Genomic DNA, 27,550 nt, shown 5'->3' with positions numbered 1-27,550 from the left:
TCAGTCTCTCCAGCCAAGATGAGCCTAATTATATAATTGTGAAACACAACCACAAGATGTCTTAATAGTACGTCTGAACTCTAGATCCTTTGTGAGCTAGTGTTTCCACGTTTCACAATAGCAACATTTTCAGGACTCTTCTGTCATGAAGTTATTTTGGGAAGTGTAGGAAATGGCCTAGGTCTGTGGAAGCAGACCTAGAAGCAGGAAAACACTTCATCATGAGATAGCTGCTTGAAGACACCGAGCATTGCAAATTGTTCAAATCTGCTCTTTGTAGGCGGGGAAAAGTGCTTTGCTGAGAGAGTGTATTTGAACATGGTCAAGATTTACTGGAGATGTAAGGCTGAAAAGAAGAGATGGCCTGATTAGGCTGTCTTCACCTCACTCCTTAATCTGCAGCAAGGCTGAAATTGAGGTTCAGATGTTTGAGTGAACGGCGTAATCGCACAGTACAACAAGGACCTCCAATGTCTGGACATCATCATCATGTAGTCCTGATTTATGGTGGGTAAAAATAGCTCTCATGGACTTAAGAACATAGATATTCTCTTCTCTCATCAGTTTACTGAATCATTTTATTCAGATCTTATAATTATCTGTAGCTGAAGTCTGTTATTAACTATTGACACATTTGTCTGGTCTGGCAAGCCACACACAGAAACATCGGTATGTAGGGTGTGTTTGTCTAGCTGTAGGTTTTTCCCCATGCTGAGTGTAAGTGCCCAGCTCATCCTTACTACGCCTACAGTACACGCTGGGAAGCTTTTTGTTTGTCCGTGCGTTTGTGCATAGTTGGCGTTTTACCGAGGATATCATCCTGCGGCCAGTCTGCCAAAGTGCTGAAAAGGCTGTTTTCTTCTCTTTCCAGTACGTGTCGAAGGGAAAGCAACTGTCTCAATTCCAGATAAAGTGTACTCGTTTTTAGTTCTTTTCTTTTAAGTCGCTGCTCAAGTCGCTCGCCAAAACACTGTGTGCTTGTCTGGTGGGAAGTTGTCAAGTTCCGTTTGTTCAAGATTTTGAAATTCCAACCCTAGACCTCTGCTTGGCCGTTCCCACTTCACTCAGAGATTTATGCCCCTTCTGCTGATCTCGTGTGGATACATTCTGTCAATGTATGACCTCCTTTCCCAAGTAGTCCAGCCTTCCCCCTTATCTGAGCAGTGGGCTGCACTGGCCTGAAAGAGGCAATAAGCATTCATTGAAAGTGGGGGTCGACTTAGATTTGAAGACCAGAAAGCGATGCGTTCTCAAAGTTGGGTATTGTTTTTAAATTAGAGGAAGAGTCCTCTACAGTGGGTGCTTAAATTATGGGGCCTCGGGTTTTATTAGTAGACTTATAATTTTTGTGTCAGTTGTTGACCAGTTGCTAAGTGAAATTGGACATAAAGATTGTACTACATCAAAAACCTCTGTGCAATTGCTTTGGTTACTAGCAGATTGCCATGGGCGTCCATAGTTTGCATGGAAGGACTGACTTGTCTGCAAACACTTACCAACTGCTCACCAAATGGTCATGAAGCTGTAAATGTGCGATGTACACTGGAAATGGAAACCCTTGGCCTTTCTAAGTAAAAATTGTGCCTTAACACTGCAATCGATACATCTCAAAGGTCACAGCTATCCATATACCTCTTTGCGACCAATTTCACCTATCAACTGGCATCAATCACTGGTGAGCAGGCTGGGAGGGACATTGATCCAAAGCGATCTGTTGTTATTGGGTGGGCTACACTGACAGTTACAATAAGTTGTTTGCAAAGTTTTTTTGGCTTTTGTTGACGTTGTGTTGTATGTGTTTTTGTTTTTTTTAATTTTATTTTATTTTTTTTTATGGAACCTACAGTGAAAGTTGAGTACACTGCATAATGCGAACATTAGCAAAGTAATGTTGATGAACCCAAATATTTTCTTTTGACGAAGCACTTGGCAACATTATGTCCATATTTCTGTATGGACATATTGCAAATCAATTTCCCATTAGGGACAATAAAGTTACCATTGACCAACAGTGGGGATGCTGCTTAGCAATGAAAACCAGGCACAGCCTCTACCAAAACGGTAACAATCTGGCTTCAAAATAAATAAATCCTAAATATTTAGCCACTGGTTGCTACTAACAACACAACAAGAATTTCTCATTGTGGCAAGCACTGCACAGACTCCCTCATATTCCAAAATGGGGAAAAAGTCTCCAAGTCTAACGCATTCTTGACTGAATGTGGATGACGCTGATGATGTTGGCAGTAGCTCCAATTTATGACCTAAATCCCTGCACTAGTCATAGATGGGTGACTCCTCTGGGTGTGGGAAGAACTACAGGGTTAAAAAAGAGAGGGGAAAAAAAATAAAAGGATGCCAAAAAAAGAGGACTTCAAGGTGACAAATGAAAAGAGCAGTTCAATAAAAGCAGACAACGAAGTGGGGGGCACTTTAAAGTCCTAAAAGCCCTTAGATGATGGATAAGCCAAACACCAACTGCTCAGTGTTTTGGGAAAACAGCCGTAGGCCTGAGACATATGTGTGGCAGTGGTTGAGAGCACATGTGAATCATGCACCTTTCAGTTTGGCAAGACGTTTTCCACCCAGCAGATGGACCATTGGGATCGAGTAAACACCTTTTTAGTGCCAGTTGAAAAGTCAGGGAAAGCGTTTCACCGCTCAGTCGAGGGAAGAGATGGGCTGTTAAGTCGCAGTTGCTCAGATTTGGGTTCCCTGCTGGGTGAGTCCGATGGGGTGAAGCCAGAATGCACTGTCATACTTAGACCTTTTTGTCAGATCCATTTAATGTTCTTTGGACAGTGGATTAGCAATGTGATATCCACGGGGTGCTCCTGCTCGCTGTGTGGAAGTTTGCTAAACAAGGTGGTTTCAGATTTACCCTTCTGTCAACACTTGCGTAACATCAGGGCTCTGCACTGCTGCAGCAGGGCTTGTACAGGATGGAGATGAACTGTTACGCTGCTTCTAACCTCCTGCCCCTGCCAGCTGCGATGACGTTTGTCCGAACGCTGTTCTCTGATATGGGGAGTATGTACAGCCAAGAACAGATGCTTTCCCAGTTTAGCTGCTGCATTTCAACAACTGTTCTCTTTCCAGTTTCAAGTGAACTTTTCATGTTTTGTCTACTTCCTCATAGAAACTTATGGCAGTGTGCAACGCCTATGACTTCAGTTTTCTTTAGAATCAGTGGTGAAATGTGAGCAAAGCTGTTTTCGAAGTAAAACCAGGTCTAGATTGACTGAGCCCATCCCTCGTCCTCCTTCTCCCCTCTTTCTGCCTTGTTCCATCTCAGCCGATCACTGAGCTCCATCACATCCCCTGCAAATGGAAGCCAAATGGGCTGATTCGATTTTGGCCCAGTTGCTTTCAGATGATCATGATATATGACAATTTGGGAGTTATCTCTGAGCTGCATGTGGAGTCAAAGCTATTGGCTCAAATCCCATCATAATGGGGCTCTTATCCACTAAATTGTGCATTGGTTTGTTCGCAGCACAGGGAAGATATTGTCACTACAGTTCGTTTTTATGTCAAGAGCCTCTTGTATCCTGGCAGCTTGTCTCAGGTTAAAAAAGATGACTGTAATCAGCACTCTGTCATATCTCTTAATTCAAATAGACACAACAGGGCACTGGAACAGAACGGACGCTCCTTCTTTGCATGGGAAGTCTCTTAGGGAGCAATTATGCAAGAATATCTTTGGCTCTTATAAAATATTGATTGCTCCTTTTTTTTCTGCAATTTTGAACAATCCGCTTTTTTAATACCCCTGCATGTCCTGCAGGAACCTGCTATGCGTCAGTCTTAATAGATATTCGAGTTTGTTGCCAGTTCTCAGGCGAATATCTCATTAGTGTCATAGTTTAAAATTAGATTTGATGTTACCCAGAGAGAGGGGAAAAAGAGAGATGTTGTTGGCGTGATTGTGCTGTGCTGAGCTACATATAAGCCATCCTGAGTGTTACTAATTCCCTCAACTCTGGGATGAATGATACTTGAGGGCTAAGTCTGTACATACAGTGGAGCAGTGCAGAATAAAGAGACAAAGCTCAGTCCAGCCTCAGATCACTTTGGCATGAAAGGAATCCTCTGTTGGCGCTGGTTTCTGACTCCTTCCCCTCCACGAGAGACCACCGTTTTCCTGGTCTGGCCTCTGCAGACATTGCGGCCTTTCATCTCCCATTGCAACAGCAGCAGCTGCTCCTGGGCTCCTTTTGGCTTGATGGGAGGCGTTCAATGTTTGGTTGTGTAGTGAGTACTTGTGAGGTTATAGCCGTGTGGATAAACATTAAAGGCCACAAAACAAACCCCAAAAAATACACAAATGTGTCATAGACAAGCACAGATTATATTAAGGTTTGTGAAGCCCTGTTTGAAGCACCATTGTTAGACACAACTACCTTCTACATAGTGCTAAGTAACAATCAAGTAAAACACTAGAACTGGACTCGCAAAAACTGGAACAAATGCTTTTATGGATGAGCTGTTAAGCAAACCTTGTTATTTGTTAGATCACTGCATTATCAGTGATCACAAACACAGTAAAAGGCGACTTAGCCCTGTTTCAGCCTCTAATTTTAAACCTAAATAAAGTTTTGAGTGTCTGAGGAATTATAAAATGAATAAAGCGCTGGTGTATAGCTATAATGATGTGGTCTCATCTTTCCAAGCTGTTGCATCATCTCCCTCTGTATAATCTGTGAATCTGCACTGATACATCATCAGTACAGAAACTCAGTCTTCAACAAATCTGCATAAATCTTGGGTTCGTTGGCATCTAACATACCCTTGATATTCCTTATTTATGATGCTTGGAAAGAATAGAATATGACCAGAAATAAGTGAGCGGGCCCATAAACTCATTAAGAAAGTGTTTACAAAGGTCATCACTCAGGGCTGTTTTCCAGTAGACGTCTAAAGGACCAGAAGCCTTTTTCTGCAACCACAGGTGCCACCAGCTGCTACTGGCACCTCTGTGTTGTCATTTTCCATAGAAGAGAGAAAAAACAGATCTGAACTCCTGACAATGTCATTTCTGACTCTCTGAAAGTCTAGTTCTGGAAGTCTCTGGAAGTTGGTGCTTGTCTCGTGTGCACAAGCGATAGTCATCTGCCCAAATTTAGTAATACATGATCAAGTGTATTAAGAAATCCAAATTTGTCATGTCATTTGGAAACAGCCGTATAGGAGTGTGACCAATAAATGAAACAATGGGTCAGTTTCAGGAGAAAAGCAGCCACCAGAGGCATAAATGAAGCATATTGGAAGGACACGCTTCTCTGAAAAAGTGAAATTGTGAAAACAGGATTTAAATATATAGTAAATTTCAGTTTATTCTTCTTTTGAGAGATTTGTGCGATCGCTCCAACAGCTCTTGCAACCGTAAGTCATCTTTGCTTAGTGTCTGCGTGCTTTTACCTCGCTAATATGCTGAATTGGCGTGTTAGATTTAGATTAAGGCCCCACTGATGAAAAGCACAGCCTCATGATTTAATTAAGCCTTGTTAAGTTTTCTGTGTGACACACATCTTCACTTCTCTCATTTACAGACGGTGGACATCCATAAAGAGAAGGTGGCCAGGCGAGAGATCGGGATCCTGACCACTAACAAGAACACAGCAAGGACTCATAAGATCATAGCGCCGGCCAATATGGAGCGGCCAGTCAGGTACATCAGGAAGCCAATTGACTACACTCTACTGGATGATGTCGGCCACGGCGTTAAGGTGAGCAGATTTTTCTTGTTTTGTGTGTATGTGGCACTAATTTTCTGCTCGCATATAATATTTCCCTCTGCTCAGTCCATTAGTTTTCCCATCTTTTTTCTCTCCCTTCCCCCTCTTTGCTTTCTCGCCAGAGGTACTCCTATCTCCCTCTGTCTCCTCTCCCACTTTGTCTGTTTTTCTCGCTCAAACGGCGTCTCTTGTGCTTTCTCTTTCATCTTCAGAAAACACCCCTCTCTGACCCTGCAGGAATATGTTGCAGTGTGTGCTAGTGGGAACTGGTTCGGGAGGGTGGAGATGGAGATAAACTTAAAAAAAAAGCAATTACGTCATGTAGCTTTCAGAAAACAGCTCTGTTCTTGGATTGTTGTGATCAGAGACACATTTGTGGGACTTTTTTTTTTTTTTCTTTTCTTTTTTTTAAAGGCACTTTAGCCGCTCTCATAATCTCATTATGGCGATGATGTTATGGTTCGATTTGTAGTTTATCTAACTTCAGTGTGAAAGGTAGCAAAGAAGCTTTTTGATGTGATAAACTCTTCAAAACAGAGACTCACCCGCAGCTCCCAGCCATTAGGGCTCGCTCTAGGGGTCGCTCGGTGACATCATTTCCTGACAGCTGCAGGCAGTTTTTCTATTTATTTATTTTTTTTGGAGATCTCCATTCTCCCTCATGAGCGTCCTCTGCGCCATCAGTCAGCCAATCAATCTCAGCTGTCAGACAGATTGGATTAAAGACCCCGCCATTAGTGTCCCATAGTGTTACAGGCATTGATAAGACCAGATAAAAGCCATTGTGCCACTCTCAATTTTCTGTGTGGGGAGTTGCATTGAAGCCCTCTGTCACGGTTAATGGGATGTGAAACATTTTGTTAGGGTGTGTTTCACCCTAGACTTTCCAGACTTTCACCAGTAATTATGACTATTGGGCCGTAAATGTGAGGCTATTTACAGTTTCAGGAATAATAAAAGCAGGAGTCTTTCTTCCTGTGAGTAAGATTCAGAGAAAATGAAATAATTGGCAGATACAGTTTACAAAAACAGATAGTGATAGTGGATTTGGAGTGGCGATACAGATTTTTAGTTTTGGGTCCAGACCGAAACTACCACAGAAAATATCACACAATCACAAACTCCAGAGGTGTGGCTGAGCGATAGAGCCAGAAATAACAGATTTCAACAGACTGACAGTCCAGCCTCTTAAGTCTTTCTTTTTTTTCACAGCAGTGGATTGATGTGTCACATTTACAGTGGTTAGCCACAATGTAGAAAAACGTTGCAGTCTTATGGCTTCACTGCTATGCTACTCTGCTACATGTGGTACAGACGGCCCTGAAAGTATTGTAAGCTGGACAAACTGTGATGATGCTATTTCTTAATTATTCCAACTATCTTTTTTTTGCAAGAAGTCTTTGTTTTATTTTTTGTGCTTATCAAACATCTTTCCCTACATTGCTTAAAGAGGGGAAAAAAAGTAATACTTGCAAACTTTGAGGTGAGGTTGTTGTGTCCACTGTTTCCATCTAGTAATGTTCATATCTAATTAAAACCAGGATCACCAGGCATAACCGTGCAATAAGGTCCATTTTAATCATCCCCAGTTCTGTACCTACTCTTTACTCTAAAAGAGACGCTCAAAATTAGGCCTCGTCGGCTGCTTTAAAGCCGTTTGAGTCTATTTTAGGATTATCACGTAGTACTCTGAGCCTAATCTCTGTGGATTTTCTGCCTTAAACGTCTTTGTCTATGCCGCTAGCCTGTGAATGTGGGGAGCGCACACCCGCACATCCGGCAGCCCTACATCACTCACCTCCTCTCATCTATGCATGTCGAGAGCCAGAGAGCGATCGATACGCAACATCAATACTCCACATTAATTCATAGCGCATGCTGCAATGGCAGCTGTCAAAAGTCTGAACGTCTGTAGCCGCGTTTTATTTACTGACCAGAATCGATACCTTAATATGAGTTCAGATCGTGAATATTGGCTCCAGTTTGCTTTCAGACTTGCTGTGTCTGCCTGAGGGTTAGCTTTGGCCTAAATGTTGAGTTGGCTTTACGACCTTACAAAAAGTTGGTGTTAGACACCTGCGGAGAGGAAAATAAAATTTGATTTGCTAACATACATTATTGAAGAAAAGTTTTTCTATAAAAGGGAGGTGGAAAAAAAAAAAAAAAGAAGGAAGATGAAATTCATGTGGTATAAACAAACCGAACACAGCAGTAATCACTGCAGTCTCACAACTGACAGATCAGGATGCTCCTGCAGGCTTTCTGACAGCAACATGATGCTTTTTAGCTTTAATACGAAAGATGAGATTTATTCTTCCAGTCAGATGATGCTTAATCTAGTCAGCGAGGCTTTCAGGAATGCACCAGGCACGTCGGCTGTTTGAAGTCAGATTTCAGTCCTTTGATATTCTGTCCTGTGTCAGTTAAGAGTTTACAAGATTACTAAAGGGGATGGTTCAAGTTCTTCATGACAAAGACGGCGGCTGCTGTTGTTCCTCTGTATCGGGGATGTTTCTGGTAACTCGTTTCCTAGTTGAGTAAAAATCTGACTAATCCACTGCTGTGAGTGTATGAAAAAAGTGAGCACAATTCTAATCTTACACATTGTCTGTAAACATATTTACGCTATATGAAAGAATCAGTCTAGCATACATCAGGCTAACATACATATGACATTTGTGGTGTAGCCAGGCACGGCTGTACGATCGTATTTGTTTGTACCGCCAGTTTAATGATTTATCACTGATATATCATTAAACTGATGGTTCATAATGGCCCCGTTAGAACCAACAGTTAAGTGGTGTTGCGTTCCAACCAGAGACTGTATAAAACATGGACATTACACGGTAGTTTTGGCCTCCACCAACACTTCGAGCCTTAACATTGGTCAGATAAATTCAATGAAATGCAACAACGGCACAAACATGGTAGAGAGCTCTAGTTCAAAGACGTGAATTAGTTGAGGTGAGGCCTATCAGACCCATTCAGCTGCCTCTGCAACTCAAACCTATCATGTGTTTTTGGAGCAAGCCTGAAGAAGGCGAACTGCAATTTTTGGCGGATCATCTTTAGATTAATTATTTATTTATTTCTTAAGCACCGCAGATTGCTCCCTTGGTGACTGCTAGTTAGGGCAGCAATGGTTAATTCTTCAGTTCTGGCAGATGTGATAACACCCGACAGGCTACTGATACAAGACCTTTACCCTTAGCAGCTGCAGGCATGTTCAGATTTCACACAAAGGCAGGCGAGAGCGCTGCAACTTTAACTGGTTACAGTTGCTAAGTTTTGCCTTAAAAACCTTAAATGAGCATTTTCCAGCTGCTTTTTTAAAAAGCTCAGTCACATTAAACTCCAGTGGCAGCGGCTGCTTCACAAGAAGGGCTGCACCACATTAAATAAGTTCAACGCTTTTAAAGGGAAGCGGCAGTTAACACAGGTTTAATAAGATGTAAGATATATTAACCGGACCTCCTCCAAGGAGAGTGAAATCTGAACATGAAGTTAGCCTTTCGCAGCTGCACTGAAGCCGTTTCCTGTTTTTAAGCGTGCAAAGGTCGGCTCCTGTTGACCTGTGCTATGAATTTACTCTTGATTTCATCCGTTCTTTCTGTTGTGGTCCTGTGACGCTACAGTGCTTTCTGCAAAGGCCACTGGGGAAGCTGCATTATAGATGAGCCACTTGACTCTGTAGTTGTCAAACTGCAGATCAACCCCGCTGCTATGCTGGCTCTGTTTTCAGACAAAGCTACACAAGTATGAGTTTTGAATTTATTTTCTAGGGGTGCCAGTGAAGCGATGATCTGAAATTATGCAGTTCACATCATAGAAAATGCATAAAAGGTTACCAAAGGTTGGAGTGGTTCTCTGCAACCTTTTCTTATGTCATTTTGTCGATGCACAAAAATAAATTCTTCAGTTTCTTTTGCCATTCGATCCCTGAAAAATCTTTGCTGTCTGGCTCTTGCTCTGGGTGTGGTGCTGGAGTCAAGGGCACAAGTCAGGAAAAAGTGTTTTTCTATAAATGGCATGATTTTTACTACTGACCTTCTGAGGTCTTGCTACGAGTTAACAGTGTAAATACAAGGAATCATTTTTCTGCTGCTCACTTAACTTGGACTGATCCATTTACATGTGGCTGTTTTGACATGCCCTCTTTCTGTCTCTTTCTCCTGTGTTTTTTTTTTTTTCTTTTTTCCTTCGCCCACACTAAGTGGCTAAAAGCCAAGGTAAGTCTGCTTTGTCACATGACCCATTTTGCTCCGATGTATTATTGATAGATTTGTTCAACTCCCTTCCACGGCAGACTCGTCCTCGTGTGATTACTGTCATCATCTCCCATGTTACTTCACATTAACTGACCTGTAGTCCTCCCACAGATGAGCGTAGTCTTTGTCACACTCCCTTGTCTGTTTACCAACCATGTATGTGTTGTTATTTACTTTCATGTTGTGTACTCGTCCCTTAATGTCACGTAGTTTGTTTAATGCTTACGGGTTTCCCAGATAACTGCTGTTGCTCCAAAATTCCATCAGAGTGTAAACTGCACACCCTGGGGGAGGGATTACATCTCCCCTCAAATATTACGCTGTGTCATCTGGGCAGCCTGTAAGAGTAGATTGTGATCACATTAGTAATATTCACCCACTGTGACTGGAGGAATGTGTGCATAAAACAAGCTTCTTCTGGGGTTTCTTTCCAACCACAGCAACATGGAAACAATCAGTCGATCAGAGGAGGAACACTATCGAGGACCAATCCGCCGACGCAAAAGCCGCCCAGTCCGCCGATGTCTGGGCGTGGCACGCTTGGGTAAGATTTCCATCAGAGTCACCAGAAAAGGAAACCCAGTCCTTTAATTATGAATAATTTAAGCACGTCACTTGTCTTTATTTTTTTGCTTTATAAGTCCAAGAGATAAAAACACAGGGCACATTTGCTGAGGAGTGAACTTGATGGATCAGTGGTCACTTTTGCTGGAAAAGAAGCTGATAAGTGGCAGGATCCAGAAAAAGAAACATGCAGGGTTGTTGTAGTGCGTCCTGCCCCGATGCACAAACACAGACGCTGATCAGATATTAATTCCAGGGATAAACAGCGATGTTTAGCGCGCCTCATCCAGCTGGGTAAACTGATAGGATTTGCAACGCTTTAGTGGACACACATAACGTTCAGATAGTAGGCTTTACGCTCAGTGATGATCATTCTTTTCTTTGATTTTATCATAATTTGTTTATCGCTTTTCATTTTTGGGCCACTCCAGACGCAACACGCCCTACAAGACCCTGGAGCCAGTGAAGCCGCCCACGGTTCCCAATGACTACATGACCAGCCCCGCCCGACTAGGCAGCCAGCACGGACAGCAGCAGAGCCCCGGGCGCACGGCGTCGCTCAGCCAGAGGCAACGCACGCACAGGTAGATGAGGAAAGAGGGAAAAATCAGTGCATGCAGCTATGCAGGAGCTTCTGTTGCTTTTTTGTATATATTACTGTAACCAGAATATTATATTATAACAAGTTAGGACAGCAAGCCGTTTCCATAAACTGTGCAGTGATGCAGAGACCTACTAATACCAACTAAGTAACACACAAATAAACAACTACACTTCGACACTGAAGAAAAACTCAGGACAAACTATTTAAGGACTTGTAGTACAATTAACCACATTTAAAATTCCAATACGGACGTAAAGAGGCTGAAGCAGTTATAAGAAGTGTGGTAGTAGCACGTGAGAGGAATACAATCCGAATATATGACCAAAAACTGACCAAATATTGATGCTAGAAGAGGATAAGAGAGTCACAGAAAAATACTTTCATGCAGAGTGCAGTTTAAAATCTGCAATGCTAATCAGGCAACAGGCACGTAACACTTTTTTTTTTTTCTTCAAAAATTTTGGGAGGTTGAAGTGGAATTGGGTGTTCCAGCTACACCACTAAAACTGCTCACTGAATATAAACCTAGGGTTTGAGTAATGTGTGTAAAGCATCTATCCAAAAACACCGGTCCCCTCTATGTCGGCTAGTTCTAATCTCTTCATTCAGTTCAGCGGCTTAGAGCACTTTCACACCTCTTCCTCTCCACTACACTAAATCCAGCATTTGTCTGACAAGGATTGGAGGGCTTCTGAATCACTCTGATATTAATATCTGTAAAAGCCTTTGAAATAAAGTGCTGTTAAAAAAAGAAAAAAAGTCCGCCACAGCGTGGAACCCCTTGAACATTACTCTCAAGGATTGTTCCCCAGAAATCTCCAGGAGCTTTCATCAAATTTGAGTTACGAGTGAGTGAAGTCTCCTCATTAGCTAAAAAGCCTGTAATGCTGGCTGTGATGCTCGTAAATATTACGTATTTATGAGCAAATTTTATTTATTTTTAAACCCTCTTTGTCCAACTTCCCTTTTAGTTTCATGCTTGTTGCTTCTTTCCTACAGCTGTTCTGCCTCATCTGTTAAAACGTATTTGAATGTGCACAGTTTTAGGTTCTTTGGCGTCACCGTTGCCGATCTGCTCTGATGTCCCCTTAACAAACCGAATGCTGTCCTCAGAGTCCCAAACTCCCTGCTGCAGCTAATATTGCTGTGGCATCGCTATTTGATTACACTGCCTGGAAGTAAGCTGTGCTTGTTCAGCTCAACAGTCTCTGTCATCTTCAGCTGAGGTCTGAATTCAATATAGGCTCCCGTGTGCTGCTACACGTTCCCTGCTATTATCTAATTTCTTTGTATAGGAGCGATTACACTCTTGCGTGCAGGGAACGTTTTATTTTAGGAGCCGTGCTAATTTTAGTCACCGCAGAATGCTTGGAGTAAAAATTTGCTCCAATCTAGCATTACAGGTTTGGATATCTGGGCAGAGTCTGTATGTTAAAGATGGTGTTTGGCTTTGTGGACACAGCATGTACCAAAACACAAATGTTAAACATAGTTCCTGCAGAACTATCAACTTCTTCTTTAACTGCTATACCCATATTCTTTATGTCATTATAAAGCAATTCAAAAGTGCAAATGGATGGTTTGCTATCTTTCTGTTACATGGTACCCTAAAAGTACACCCCAAAAAATGTTTGCTGTGCAAATCATACAAAACATTTTGTGCCATGTGAAGGAAATCAGCTGTTCTTATGGTTAGATTATGGTTCCATACACAGATGCATAAAATGAGTCACAAATGCACAACTGTGGAAGCACAGATTAAAGGCTTTAAACTCACTACCGCATCAGGTCAGGTTTGGTGTTGCTTCTGCAACTTTACAAGTGGGAAGTCCGACCGTTCCGGTGTTGTGCCAAAAAATAATTGCTGGTATTTAAACTGTTAGGCTGTCAAACATATCTGTCAAAAATGATGTCAAGCCTTTTTGAACCAGGAAAAAAAACCTTTCCATCAGAGAGACACTGCAATCAGCTTTTGGAAAAGTGTCTTTACATATCCGTATTTATTCTTTATATCCCATATTTGTAGGATATATCCTATATCATATCCAGATCTGGCTGAGCTGGGGAAGCAGAAATAGCAGCAAATATGACATCACAGGTCTGAAATTGGGCAGGGATAGCTCAGTAGGTACAGTGGTGGCCCCATGATCGGAAGGTCGGCGGTTTGAATCCACTGAACAGCGACCCTGAGGTACCCCTGAGCAAGGTACCGTCCCTACACACTGCTCCCCGAGTGCTAGATTGGTGGCTGCCCGCTGCTTCACTGAGTGAATTGGTTAAATGCGGAGAGGGGGATCAATCAAGTATACATTAGAAAGGTATTTTTAATTGACCAAAAGGACAGGATTGGATGTAATGCAACAACAACAACAACAACAAACTTTATTTATATAGCACATTTAAAACCAGTGGAATACCAAAGTGCTTAACATACGAGAGGGTCAAACGTAAGTAGTAGAGAAAAATGATGGCCATGGCAAAGTACCAAACATGCTAGCAGGTTGATGGCACTAAAAACACAGAGACAAAAGAAATGCATATAAAAGCGTAATAGAAAAATATGTGTAAAAGACAAGAGAGTCAATAAAAATTTAAAATAATTAAAAGTAGTTAAAAAGAGAACAAAGTAGCAACAAACATTAAACTAACTAACAAACGAGCATTAACTGGTATAAAAGGCGACGTTAAATAAATGGGTTTTTAACCACGATTTGAAAGATTGAAACTGGGAAGATGATCTTAGATTATACACCCCTGCTAGAGCACTAAGTAGTTCAGTGAGGTAACTTGGCACTATATTGTTAATAATTCTAAAGGTGAGCAGCATGATTTTGAATTGAATACGATACTTAACGGGGAGCCAGTGCAGGTCAGCGAGGACAGGGGTGATAGAAACACGCCGCCCAGTACCAGTAAGAAAACCAGCCGCCTCATTCAGACCAATTTGCAGTGTATGGAGAAGAGTAGAGTTAAGACCAGCGTAAAGGGAGTTGCAATAAGTACAGACGTCCTTGTGCGGGACATAATGTCTGGCCTTGCAAATAAGACGCAATTGATGAAAGCAAGATTTCAGAGTCATAAGGTCCTGGCAGAACAGGTAATTTCCTTATTTTATACTTCTTTGCAAATCCTGTTAACTGCAGTCTTCATCAATATAACCAAAGAGATTACTTTTTGGCTCAACACTGGCTTGAAATTCCAGTTAGGAGTTTGGGATTCCCGACTTCCCACTTCAAATGAAACGTCAAAGCTGCCTATTTACAGTGAGTATGGATAAATACCAGACGACTACCTTTAAATATCAGTGTCACAGATGGCTTTAAAAGGTGAATGCCTCCTTCCAGGAGATGATACTCTTGTACGCTTCAGAATGCTTTTATTTTTTTGTTCATTTTCATGGAGAAAGCTGTTTTTCCATATTGGCTCTAGAGATTTTTGTCAGTTGTGAGCAAGTGAGCTGGAACTTTCTTACGCCTCACAGTTAATTTATCAACAGTTCCCTGTTATAAGTACAGACTGAAAGAAGGAGGCGGAGCAGCGGAGAAAGAGCTCATTGGTTTTATTTGACACCATTTTGAAACAAAGACGACTAAAGAAAGCTAAAGCAGGGGAAGAGATAAATGGGTTGGCAAAGGAATGGTAAGTTATAGAGAGATTAGAAGGGATAAATCTAAATCGCAGAGATGAGGAGGAAGGGTGTTGACTTTAAAAGAGGGCACAATATTGTTTAGCCTCTATAGTCGCAGACAGTTAGCTCCTACTGCCACCGTCGTCCTTTAGAGGAGTAACTCCCGCTGTTTGTGCCCGGAGAGCCCCAGGGCTTGACTGACACAGATCAGAGAGGAGGAGAGGGCGGAGGGGAGGAGGGGTGAAGGGAAAGGGGGATAAGGGGATGTGGGGGAGGTGGGAGTGAGCAGGGGTTCAGAGGGGTGGAAGGAATCAGAGGAGATGAGGGAGAGAGGGGTTCTGGTAGATGAATGGGGAATCACTTTACAGGCGATGAAGAGATCAGAGAAAGAGGTCAAGGGATGGTTAAGGGTGAGGGGAGGATCAGTTGAAAAACAAGGATGAAAGCGGCAGGGGAAAAAAAGAAGAGGTGGGATGAGGGGTTGTAGCAGAAATGAGGATCAAGGCCAGCCTGAGAGATGGTGAAAGAGCGGGAGGAGGGAATTATTTGTCCTGGCCATTGATCTACGAGCTGTGGGGTCATGTACAGGCTGAAAATGCAGAGCTGACGTACATATTACATACACATGACCTACATCCAAGTGCTGGGCAAAGCTGCTGAAATCCAGTAAAAACATTATGTCTGAGCAAAGCTCCTTTCAGTTGCTCCTTTATTCACACGGGGTGACAGGAGAGCGGAGCAGGTAGCGCCACATATTTGACGTAGCTAATTGATATGCCGAATGCCTTTTGTGACACAACCCACAAAGGCTTTGTCTCTATGTGGGATGGAATGGACAGACTTTTAAGGCAAGTCTGTAAAAACAATGTCGATTTTCCACAGAATCGCCTTTTAAATGTTTGATGATCCATGCATTTATCTTCTACCGCTTATCTGGGTCGCAGCGACAGCAGCGACTTCTCTCACACCGGCCACCTCTTCCAGCCAGTCCTAGGTCTTCCCTGGGGCCTTCTCCCAGTAGGACATGCCCCTAATACCTCGCCTACTGGGAGGTGTCCAGGAGGCATCAAGTCAGATGCCTGAACTGGCTCCTTTTAATGTGGAGGAGCAGCAGCTCTACTCAGAGTCCCTCTGAGCTCCTCACCGTATCTCAAGGGGAGCCTAGGCACCTTTTGAAGGAAAGTAATTTCCAATACTTGTATCTGCGACCTCATTCTTTCAGTCACTGCTCAGAGCGCATGACCGTAGGTGAGGGCAGGAACGTAGATGGACCAGTAAATCGACAGCTTCGCTTTTCTGCTTAGCTCTCGCTTTACAGCAACAGATCAGTGCAGCATCCACATCACTGTGCTGGTTTCATGAATTTATTATGAGTGGAATATTTTTTTTGAGAACAGTAGATAATTTGTCATAAAAAATATGAAAATTGCCTGTGATTTGGGTCCTGGGAACACATGTCTTAAAATTTAAGTCCAACACCACAAAATATTTGAAACGCATATATAATTTATAATTTCAGGAAGTTGAAAAAGTTGTTCATCTGTAGCTTTCGTTATTTAAAAAAACAAACAGCTAATGAATATTCACCTCATTCTTTAACATGACTCCATATGTCCTTTTTCTTAACTGCAGTGTTGAGTGAGAATCAGGAGCCACAGTTCACAGGTCACCAGTTCGTCGCAGGGAGACAACTGTCACGTCCACATCTACAGTCAATTTAGTCACCAGTTAGCCTAACAAATAACTCGCACAAAGAGCCATCCAGTGATAGACACTGCAGATTTGTTCAGGCTATAAATGCAGTGGTGTGAGGCGTTAATTCACGCGTCACACTTATTCCTGTACCAGTAAGTCTACAAATTCTACATAATACTGGGTGTGTAGTAGGAAAACATTCACAAATACGTGCGCGTTGGTATGATAAATTCCAATTTCAATAATCTTTAAATCCTGCTGACTAACCTGCTTCTCATAAATGTGTGCAAGCTGCAGTAAGCGTGCGCGCATGTGTGTGGCCTGCTTAAACTGATGTGCAGACTGATGTTCCGGTTATACAGTCACGTCTTTGTTCCTTTTATTTCGTTCTCTAAAAATAAATCATGTGGAACATTTAGACGTGTTTGGCAAGGCCTCGTATCATGTACAACAAAGTGACTGTTCCCCCCCATTAGTCTCAAAGCAAGGCTTAATGTTGGTGATTATCATCCACACTATATGATGATCACTGTAAATTTGTGTTTGGGGGGGAATTGGAGTGTCAAAAGCAAGATTTTAAGGTGGTTTGCATGCTGAATGCTTAAATACCCTCTTAAATCCTGGAATATTTATTTTTTTGTTCAGTTTCTTTGACAGACTGTGACCAAAAATGCTTCAATAGGGTGACTCATGTCTTTTTCACTTGGGTGTGTCACCCTGCAGCTTAGTCTTAACAAGCCAATAGACTGAATAAGTGTGGAAGAGCAAAGTCACCCTGGAGTATTACTTAAAAATGTGGAGTTTTTGGCCTTTTACTTCTAAATGGGACATAAGCAGCGACGCAGCAGAGTCCCCTATATCTGCAGTGTTACCTGCTGTGCAGTCTAAGCAGGTTGCCCTGAATAAAACAATGTCCTCTTTTTCCTTCTGTCTCTCCTCCCTCAGTGGAAGCAGCGGGGGCAGCGGCAGCAGGGAGAACAGCGGCAGCAGCGGAATTGGCATTCCCATCGCCGTGCCTACACCCTCCATCCCCAACTCTGGACCAGGTGAGCTTGACAGTGGTGGTGACTTAAACAGTAAACGGTAACAGTCGGCCAGTCGGTGTCCAGATTATGCTGATTTTCAGTGAGGCTTTTATTGGCAGTTGTTTTTTTACTTTTAAGTGTTTTTTTGTTTTGTTTTTTTTTGTTTTTACCCGGATTAGAAATGCAGGGAGAAATATTTGCTTTAATGAGTAAGAAATCTGTGTACACCCTCAGGAATGTTGTCACTTGAGTTTTGGTGTATTTTCCACCCAGTTAAAACAAGATGATGACACTACAGGACTGCTCTGTTTGGCAAGATGCACACCATAGACTTCAACTAATTCAAATCTAGATGTAGCTTCCAGGTCTGAAATGGTCACCAAAGGGCGACTGCTCTTGTTTAAAGATGAGTCCAGTTTCACAGAAGTCAATGAGAAGATGATCCTACAGCTCAGTTGATATTTGACCTCAGTAAACATCTCCTAATGAGAATGTGTCCTTATACATTAGCTTTAGCTAATAGCTAATGCAACAGTGTTCATTTGTTTAAAGTCATTATCATTATTTAGAGTGAAATAGACAATAAAAAACAGTATGCAAGGTGACAACCTTGGACTTCTTAAACATCTGGGACAAATCAATGTTGCTACTGATTGTCCATCTTTTAGGTACAGTCTATGGTGTGTTCTTTGTGAATCAAACTTTAAACACATACATTTCTCAATCAATATATGGCTAAAAAAAATACAATTTAAATAAATGTTTTTAAGCGTAAAATCTGAATATATGATGAAGTTTGATAAAGTGTAAATGTATGACGCTATTGGCAGATAGAGAGAGTGCGCATCACAAAGCCTATGTTTACCAGACAGGGATTATGGAGCCCCATTGTGTTCTAAGCACAGCTGATTCTCTATCCTACTGTGTAAATAGGCCAAGCTGCGCGAGGCCTGACACTTTACAGTTAAACAGTAAAGCCCACGTAACACGACGAGCTGCTACACGTGGTGTCGCGCTGTACCGTGATCACGGCGGAGATGGTGCTGCGTTTAAGTTTGGAGCATTGTAGGTTGACGTAGCAGCTGTTTTACCTCGGCGCCGGGATCAGGCCGGCAGCACAGGACTTTCCGCAGCACTCCCTCTCTCTCTCTTTCTCTGTGATGTGCAAGCTGGTCGCCATGGAAACACTCGATTCATACCGCAAAGGAGTGTGTCCAAGTGCGTGAGAAGTCGGAGCGCTCCTCCGGGCCCGGAGGGTTCTTAAGTAAATTGATATGATGTCATGTAATCAAGGTGTAGGAGGCGGCGAGGACATGGTCACTAACGTGAGTCCTCCTTTCAGTCCCAACCATGCCTGCTCCCCCGGGAGCCCCTCCGCCTCCCCCACCCCCTCCTCCTCTACCTCCACCTGCTCCTCCCATGGCCGGGATGGCCCCTCCAGCGCCACCACCGCCACCTCCCATAGGTGAGATTCCTCGAAGCTCCCGAGCCGCTTGTTTGACCTCTGCCGACTGGATGGCGGATCATCACCTTGGAGATGCACAAAATAAGGGTGCTGTGGGTGCCGATGTCCGTCTGTGCACACTGCAAGCAAAGGGTCCTCTTATCAAATCTTATCAAAAATCAAGAATAAAGCAACAGAAACAGCCGCATCATCTCTGAGAGATTTCTCTGTCATCCACTTAGGCTGAAGCGGTATTCACAAAATGAGGAAACGTTATTAAGGAAATGGGGGAGAAAGATAAAAATCGAATTGCGCTCTCGACGAGCGTTGGCCACGACGAGCTTTCCCCAGCCAAGAAACTCGCTGAACTAAACACAGCAGCCAAAGATTTCTGGGTTGTTCAGCTCTGTCGTTGCTTGCAGTGTGGACAGAGTTTCGTGCTTCTGTTAAGCACAGTGTGACATTTAACTTAATCCTTCACGGTGGTGGTTTTGGTGGTGGTGGTGCTCTTCTTCACTGAAGTGTAATCGGTTAATACAGAAGTCTCATGTCACCTAGGGCCTGGCTAAAGTTAATTAGTGCCTGTAATTTCTCTTAAATTGGTCCTTTACATTTTAATCTCAAGCTGTTGTGGATAATAAAATAAGTTTTTATTTCAAATCTGTACAGATGTACAGAAACGTGACTTTGAGACTTCTACTGCAGGTACAGTATGTGGCTCATTTGATTTATTTTTTTTTAAATTTCCATAAACATGATTGTGGTTAAAGCTGCATCAGGCAACACTTTCCTGAACTCAAGATCATTCACATTTAAAGCTGTAAGCTGGTTGTGGACATTCCAGACTCTGGTTTCATAATTAACCCTTTTAATTGGTAATCGGCGTGGCTACGATTTGAGATGAGTTTGCATCTTTAAATCTCTCCATTTGATTGTCAGCCGTCTCTGTGCCGCATCGCTGCTACTTTCTATTTGCGTGTGCATTAGCTGTGATCATAGTCTGTGATGAAACAGAAAAACTATTTTTGCAAAGTTGCAAAAAAAGATTGACACATCCCCAAACTCGGTCGTTACTGTAAATGTTCACCCATCAGCGGGCAAAGCTAAAGATAACTTGCTGATGCAGGGTGCGGTCTGTTTAGACAGATGTAGTATAAAAAGTCAAACGTTCCTATTGGGCCTAACTTTTAAAATTACAATTGCTGCACCAGCATTGTTAGACCGAGGGGTCAAACAACACATCACATCTAATACATTTAAAGCTAATTTGTCCCTCTAAACCTGATTTATTGGAAACCCTGTTATGTTTTTAAGTAATTAGTTGCCTTTTATTGAACACTGTGCTCAATGCGTCTTTGCAACAGGTTTAGGGAGTGGGTAAGTTGAATTCAGAGATGCTAATGATTTTCACTGGTAGAAAGTAAAGCAGTGACTCTGTATGGAGACTGTTTGAGCCACAGCAAATGCCACATAATGATTTCAGGGTAATGGACTCCCCAAACCATTCAGCCAGCCTTTTGGGTGCTTCAGATACTCAGCAGTGCCTGATGTAGCTTTAATTTACACGGCCTCTGAATCACAGATTCGTGATGCTGGGATTGATTTAGAGTCCGAGCTCTGTAAAGCGTAAAGCATCCAGCTGTTTCATCGGTGTCCACCGGTAAGTGTCTAAGCCTGAGCAGCAGCCGCTCTTCGCTCATCGACTCTGGTAATCTTTGTGGCCGAGATGATCACTTGAATTGTGCACATTTTATCATCTGAACATCACCAGACTCTTTATTTTCCACTTATAATTATTCTGCTGGTGACACTGTAGCGAAGTTTATTTGTGGTTGTTTTCCTCTGAATCTTTACTTCCTCTGGTCCCACCCATTCCTATCTCTCCCGAGAGGATGTATATTATCTAGAAATGTGAGCAGGAAATGCTCGAGCAGAAGAAAGAAAGGCAGAAAAAAACTTAAACCCCTCCTCGCCCTCTCTATTTTTGTCGCCCACAGCCGCACACATTGCTTCAATCTTCAAATAGTTCTTTGTTGTTGTTGTTTTTAAAGCTGTTGTTCACAGAGATGCTTCAGTTATTCTTTGATGGCAGTGTAGTGATGCACGTAATCCTAAATGCTACCTGCAGTCTTTTAAACCGTGTCAAACATACGGCCCGCGGGCCTGAATCGGCTTTGTAAAGACTCCAATTCTGCATCCTTGACAACTTAAGAAAATGTGAATGAAGGGCAAAGATTTTGAACAGTTTTTCCTGTTGATAAAGATCCCCCACACACCCACTGCCATCTATACTACACCAAAGTGAATCAATGAAAGCTTCATATTCTAAATCTATACTTACAGGACACCCTGACCAATGAACTGTGGGAACCTTTTGTTTGCTTCATACATTTATCATGCAGTTTCACTGGTCCAGCTCACTTCACATCAAAGCGTGGCATATAAAATGAGTTTGAAATCCCTGTTTTAATTGTTGCTTCAGCAAAAACCTGCAGGATCCATCTGTTCTGTTGCTGCGTTCTTATTCCTCAATCGATCCTTCCTTTCCTTCTTGTCTAAGAAAGCTACATTTAAGATAACTTGTTGACGAAACTCTTCATGAAGTGTCTGTTACTTTTATAACCAAATTACAATCTCTGTTGCTTCCCCAAGATCACCTGCTTCCTCTGACTTTTGTTGACTAACTTTAACATTTTTTAATAGGCAGGGGGCTCTGATCAGAATTTAAAAGCTCATGTTATCTCACACGGTGTTGATGATTCATGTTTTGGTTGGTTTCCCCCTTCCCTCTCATTTCCAACCTTCTTCCCTCCTTTGCTACCGTGCTTGGCTTTCCTCTCTTTCCTCCCCGTCCTTGGGGTTTCTAGCTGTGGCCCCTGGACCTGGTCTGGGACCCGCTCCAATGTCCCAGTTTGGAACCATCTCGCGGCAGATTTCGCGGCACAACTCTTCCAACTCCTCTGTCTCTATGGTTTCGGCCACGGGCACCTACCGGCGGGCGCCGTCGGTCACTTCGCAGTTCTCCTTGCAGCAGCAGCAGCAGCAACAACAGCAGCAACAACAACAGCAGCAACAGCAGCCTCATATTAATGGAGGCACTCCTGGCTATGGTCAGAACTCAAGTAAGGCCCTCTTGTCTCCAGCTCCCAACTGCTTTCTAGATCCAGAGCTGTCACTGAAGGACACACAACCTCACATTCTTCCCAAATCATGCACCTGACGCGAACTAACCTTTGTAGCCACACACAAAATCTTTATATTTTATATTTGCAAGTAAATCAGTGCTTTCTGAAGGTCAGGCCGAGTTCTTCACAGAACTATTGACGTTTGTTTTTAATCTGAAAGTGCAGGTTAAGGCTTTTTATCCAACTGTGGGGCGTCTTTAGTATTGATGCAGAATGCCTCATCCTTGGATTTGTACACAGATGCAATGCAGGCAATCAATATTAGCTAGCAGTGCAGAGTCGGTCTTTGGCATCTTGTAAAAACTTAGGCAAAGTTTACTGGCTGTGTATTGTACTGCAGTTAGGTCAGCTGTTAACCTCACTTCAATTATGCCTATATTGCTAAGAGATCTCTTTGCACAGATTTATTAGGTGGGATCAAGAAAATAAAGGCAAAGCACAGGCATCATTGATTTTTAAGTCTCTTTTTAAAGGGTAGACTTGCAGCTTGAGATAGCAGGAATAGTTAGGTGGCCTTTTCACGCTGTATGGATCCCATTTATACAGATCACAGTGCAAGCCAGATGACCTCCAGATGTGCAGATGTGCCCGTTCCGTTCCAAACACTTCATTCAGAGAGAATTTACACATCACATGTGGTCTTTCTTGCACATCTGCAGATTCCTGGTAGCTTTGTCATTGCCTGAAGCCTAAAAGTGATATTTTCTGAAACACTGGTTCTTGACTATTACTTATTCACAGCATTTAACCTAAAATTAATCATGTGATCTGAGGAAAACTAACATGAGAATCTAAAGCAGTGTTAACATTACTAAAATAGGTCTGTAGGGAGTTGCTTCACATGAGTTCAGGATGAGACATCTAAAGTAAATACTGCCCCCTTGTGGCTATTAGAAGTCCCCTGTTTTCTTTCGATTTAGAGGAAACTGTCTGATCGACAGAAATCAAACATAATCTGCTTTTTATCCTCTTGCTCTAATGATCCCCTGATACCATGTGAATCTCATCACAGTCGCAGATGCTGCTGAACTTTTCAGCTCATGTTTGCGTCTGATCTGTGATCTCTGTCAAATAGAAGAAAAAAAAAATTAACTTATTTAAACGATCAGTCTTCCAGTATAGTGCTTAACTGTGCTTTTGCTAGATGTGTACATGCTCCCAGTTCTTGCAGTGTGTCTGTGTTGACTGTTGTTTGCTTGGGGGTTGGGTTGGACCCTGAACTGTCTTTCTTGGTGACTGATGGGCTTTGTCTTTTTCTCCTTCTCTGATGCTCACTCTGTCGGCCTTCCTGCCCTTTTCTCCGCTGGCTTTCAGTGTCTATCGCTCCTCCTCCTCCCCCCATGCCCCAGCTGACTCCACAGATACCTCTGACTGGCTTTGTGGCCAGGATGCAGGAGAGCAGTAAGTGAAGAGGCTAAGACACACACACAGCACTTTCCTCGTTATCTGCGCCAACTGTTCCAACTCCCAAACACAGAGCATGCACTGTGTGTTCATCCTGTTTAATACGTCCTTACTAGATTCCACTCATTATGTAAGCTTCTATTAGGCAACTTATAGTTTCGTTTCTTTGTTTCTGCAGCTACAAATCTACACTACTATAGAGGTATAATACAGAGTACTTGTAGCACTATAGAGTTACGCTAAAGTCATTGATGATGTTTAGGGTAAAACGTGCCAAAGGTCACCACTCTCTGCTGTCCCCTCTGATCCAAAACCTGCCATATGCTCATTTATTGAAAGGGAACTAATATATTAATGGTAAACTTCACTAGAATAGCTCTGGATAGTTTGCTGATACCACAAACTATTTATTTTATAGTGGCCTGTATTGAAACTCCTTAATTCACACTTTGTTAGCAAAGCAAAGACCTTTACTAGTCCCTAAGGACCCCAAAGCGCTTTACACATCCAGTCATCCACCCATTCACACACACACATTCACACACTGGTGATGGCAAGTTACATTGTAACTGGGGCGCACTGACAGAGGCGAGGCTGCCGGACACTGGCGCCACCGGGCCCTCTAAGCTGCTGTTACTCTCAACTGCAGAACAACATTTTGTAAGTGTTAACAAGATTCTTAAACAAACCCTGGTAGCTATGTTGTGTTTGCAAAACGTCTGCACAGAAACTGTAGTAACTGTTTGGTCTGATTTGGTCTCACCAATATTAGACAGACGTGCCAGTGAGCTCAATTTGAAGTAACACACACACACACACACACACACACACACACACATCCACCTTGGCTTTTGGGTGCTGTTGGTCTCAAAAATGAAATTGTATCTACTGTAAACCTCAGAGTCAGATGGATGAGGTGTGCCTGATATACCCATGTAAGGAAATTCCATCTTTTTGACACCAAGCAGAGAATTTAGCAAACAGTGACCCTGTTGGCCGTGTTTAATGTCAGCATCCAACACTTTAACTGTATATTCTAGACAGTACGGCGTCATATTTTCAGTTTGTTATAGTGTCAGATGCAGTCTGTATACGTTTTCATACCTTTTCTTGTCCTGGAGTGCATGCCGTCAGCTCTAACCTACTAAATGGCATGACTTGGAGTGTATTTTTCATTATTTAAGTGCTCATAAATAATATATATAGGTGTCCTTTTTTTCTGCATATGCATGTGAAGCGATGTTCAAAGCTACAACAGGAGCACAAACTACATGAGCCACTTGAGAGGTTCGCACACATACGGCATGTCAGTTGTGAGAAGCCTTGCAGCCTGCTTGATTGTCAGACAAACTTTGCATGCCTTGATTTATTTCTTATGCATGATTCTCCCACTGCCGCCACCTCTATCACCAAGGACATCTTGTGACTCCAACCAAAACGAGTCTCACTTTTGATGTCCATTCAATAGTTGCAGATACTCCTACTCCTCCTCCACCTCCTCCTCCAGATGACATGCCCATGTTTGACGACTCGCCACCGCCTCCGCCGCCTCCTCCGGTGGATTACGAGGAGGAAGACGCCGCAGTCGTGCACTACAACGACCCCTATGCCGACGGAGACCCCCAGTGGGCTCCCAAGAGCTACATCGAGAAAGGTTTGCTTAACGTTTCTAAGTATTTGCAGGCGAAGTCCTGCCGTTGGGTACAGAGTCCAAGAGCAAACCTTTTCCCTTCCTGTTCGCAGTGGTGGCCATCTACGACTACGCCAAGGACAAGGACGACGAGCTGACTTTCATGGAGGGCGCCATCATTTACGTCATCAAAAAGAACGACGACGGCTGGTTCGAAGGCGTGTGCAACGGCACCACCGGCCTCTTCCCCGGCAACTACGTGGAGTCCATCATGCACTACGCCGACTGAAGGGACCTTTCAGTTAAAGTACAGCATATTTATTCAGTCATATCACAATCCACTGAGAGACTGACGGCAGAAATCTGACTCCCGAGATGCATAACCACGTGATCCCCCCCCCGCCGCCCTTTTTCTTTTGATATGACGGAATGTTTTTCCCTTACTGATTGCAAATAAAATGACAAAGGTATATCTATTTAGTTAATTTTGGTGTTATGGACAGGTGGGGAACATTTAAGGAACATGTAAAATAAACTTCACACAGTTGAAGGATGTACGGTGAGATCTTGCCTGAACAAAACACTTTGTGAACAAGAGTTTTTAGGTTTCGATGGAACAAATAAAAATGTAACGTAAGCACCTTCAGTGGAAGTGTTTGTACCGTTGGTTGTACATAATCCGAGCTGCAGCCACTCCGGGAGGGAAGGGGGGGTTCTGTAATGTAAATTCAGTGAATGTCGATCATATGATGCTTTTCATTAGTGGTGCCGCCCTCCTCCTCCTCAACTCTGTAAATGACAGATGGACTGTTGGTGATTCGCAAATAAATACTGTAAATCGTATTTCAAAGGAAAGAAAACTTACTGCGGGAAAATCAGTCTCGGCGTCAAAGCATGGAAAAATTTTTCAAGAGCTAATGTAATTTTAAGTTTATTGCCATTATCCTTCCATTATGTTGTAAATGTATACACCTTTGCTTTCTCATTACACTGTTGAAATCACTTCTTTAAAAAACTGAAGTAAATGACAGGCTCGTCCCTTTTATCGCCTTCTTTTAAATTTCATGAATTTGGGTCCATCTAAAGCAAAGACATTCCATCCATTTTCAGCTTATTATGGAGCATTTTAGGATTCACTGTTAATTTTATATGCAGAAAATGTGGAAGATCTTTCGGTGACTGGCAGGAATATCATTCCTGTGCATATGGGTGACAAATTAAATGAAAAACATGAACCCGTGACCCCCAACCTTAACGTGAAGGGACTGTTTAGGTCCTCAAACCTTGTCTTTTGTGCCCTGCTTCTGAACCTGTGCACTACAATTTTAGCAAAGTAAAGATGAGGACAACCACAGCACAGGGTTTTTTTCTTACTAAGTGTTGAAACATTTCTAACCCTTTCTAGGTTACTAATAATCACGGGCACAGAGGGGGTCACTGGATCATTTGTGTATGAAAACTGTGATTATGCCCTTTGGAGTCACCAGATCTCATCACAATCATGAAAACCGCAAATTGTTTTAACCTCTGTTAGCCTGGCAAACACTTCCTGCAATTTGTCACCTGAGAGTGGAATCGTCCTGCCCCAAAACTGCCACGTGACAATTCAGATGTGATAACGTAGACCATTTAAGCAACTAGTACCTCCTCGGTCTTCTCAAAGCACCGCTGGCCCCGTCTGGGTTCAAAGACCGTGCTGACTGCTAGGAACGTGTAATCCTCTGGGCTGCACGGGTGTATATAATACATTATCTCCAGTATAAATCAGCCAGTCCATACGTAGGTGTCTCTCAGGTATAAGAATCATCATCTTGTACTTTTTCATGCTGGTTCTGTCATCTAACATGACCTCCAAATGCAGTGTTAAACCGCTACCTGCTGTGGTCACCGTTCACCCACTTTCTTTTATTTCCAGCTCAGTTTCATCATAGATCTCTCTCTGCCCTTCATTTGTACATAATAAAATGTTGATTGAGAAATTTATGTACAGTGTTTTATAATAAACAAATCTATGTACAACATGCGCGTGTCATTACTTTTGACAAGGAACCAAAGCTTCAGATTGAATGAAATAAAAAAAAATGAAGCAGTTGGTTTATTGAGCGCACAGTCATTGCAGATGTTAAGGCCGTGGTCGTTACAGGACACTTTGCATCACAGAAGTAACCATATAACACTTCAGAGTGGAAAAGAAAGACACGTGACTGATTGGCCTTTGAGGTGAGGACGGATCCAAGCGAGTACACAACGATGCACTTCCCTCTCCTTTGGAATTACACAGATGTTGCAACGCCTCGGTCGCAGCTCAGGACCAGCAGGTAACAAACTGTTCACTCACAGTCGGCTAGTCTGAGCCACGGGAGGC

At 42.7% G+C, this 27,550-nt stretch overlaps 1 protein-coding gene across 3 annotated transcripts in view; it reads left to right on the top strand.

Moving 5' to 3' along the window:
• Nucleotides 1-27,193, top strand: part of abi1a (abl-interactor 1a) — a 50,232-nt gene extending 23,039 nt beyond the window's left edge. Inside the window, exons 3-11 of one of the 3 annotated variants that reach the window (XM_085362817.1) lie at nt 5,553-5,729; nt 10,447-10,550; nt 11,002-11,154; nt 17,443-17,543; nt 18,865-18,987; nt 21,834-22,088; nt 23,466-23,552; nt 25,024-25,209; nt 25,299-27,193. In XM_085362817.1, the coding sequence (XP_085218943.1) occupies nt 5,553-5,729; nt 10,447-10,550; nt 11,002-11,154; nt 17,443-17,543; nt 18,865-18,987; nt 21,834-22,088; nt 23,466-23,552; nt 25,024-25,209; nt 25,299-25,474 (1,362 nt within the window). In that variant the 3' untranslated portion in view covers nt 25,475-27,193. The remainder of the gene's footprint in view (nt 1-5,552; nt 5,730-10,446; nt 10,551-11,001; nt 11,155-17,442; nt 17,544-18,864; nt 18,988-21,833; nt 22,089-23,465; nt 23,553-25,023; nt 25,210-25,298) is intronic. The other 2 variants (XM_085362820.1, XM_085362819.1) reach the window with 2 other exon arrangements.
• Nucleotides 27,194-27,550: the final 357 nt, after the last annotated feature.

Source organism: Diplotaxodon limnothrissa, linkage group LG9 (genome assembly GCF_057381915.1).
Source record: "Diplotaxodon limnothrissa isolate DT_005_m linkage group LG9, D_limnothrissa_male_GT1.1, whole genome shotgun sequence".
Lineage (NCBI taxonomy): Eukaryota > Metazoa > Chordata > Actinopteri > Cichliformes > Cichlidae > Diplotaxodon > Diplotaxodon limnothrissa.
This window is presented reverse-complemented; position numbering and strand designations above follow the sequence as displayed.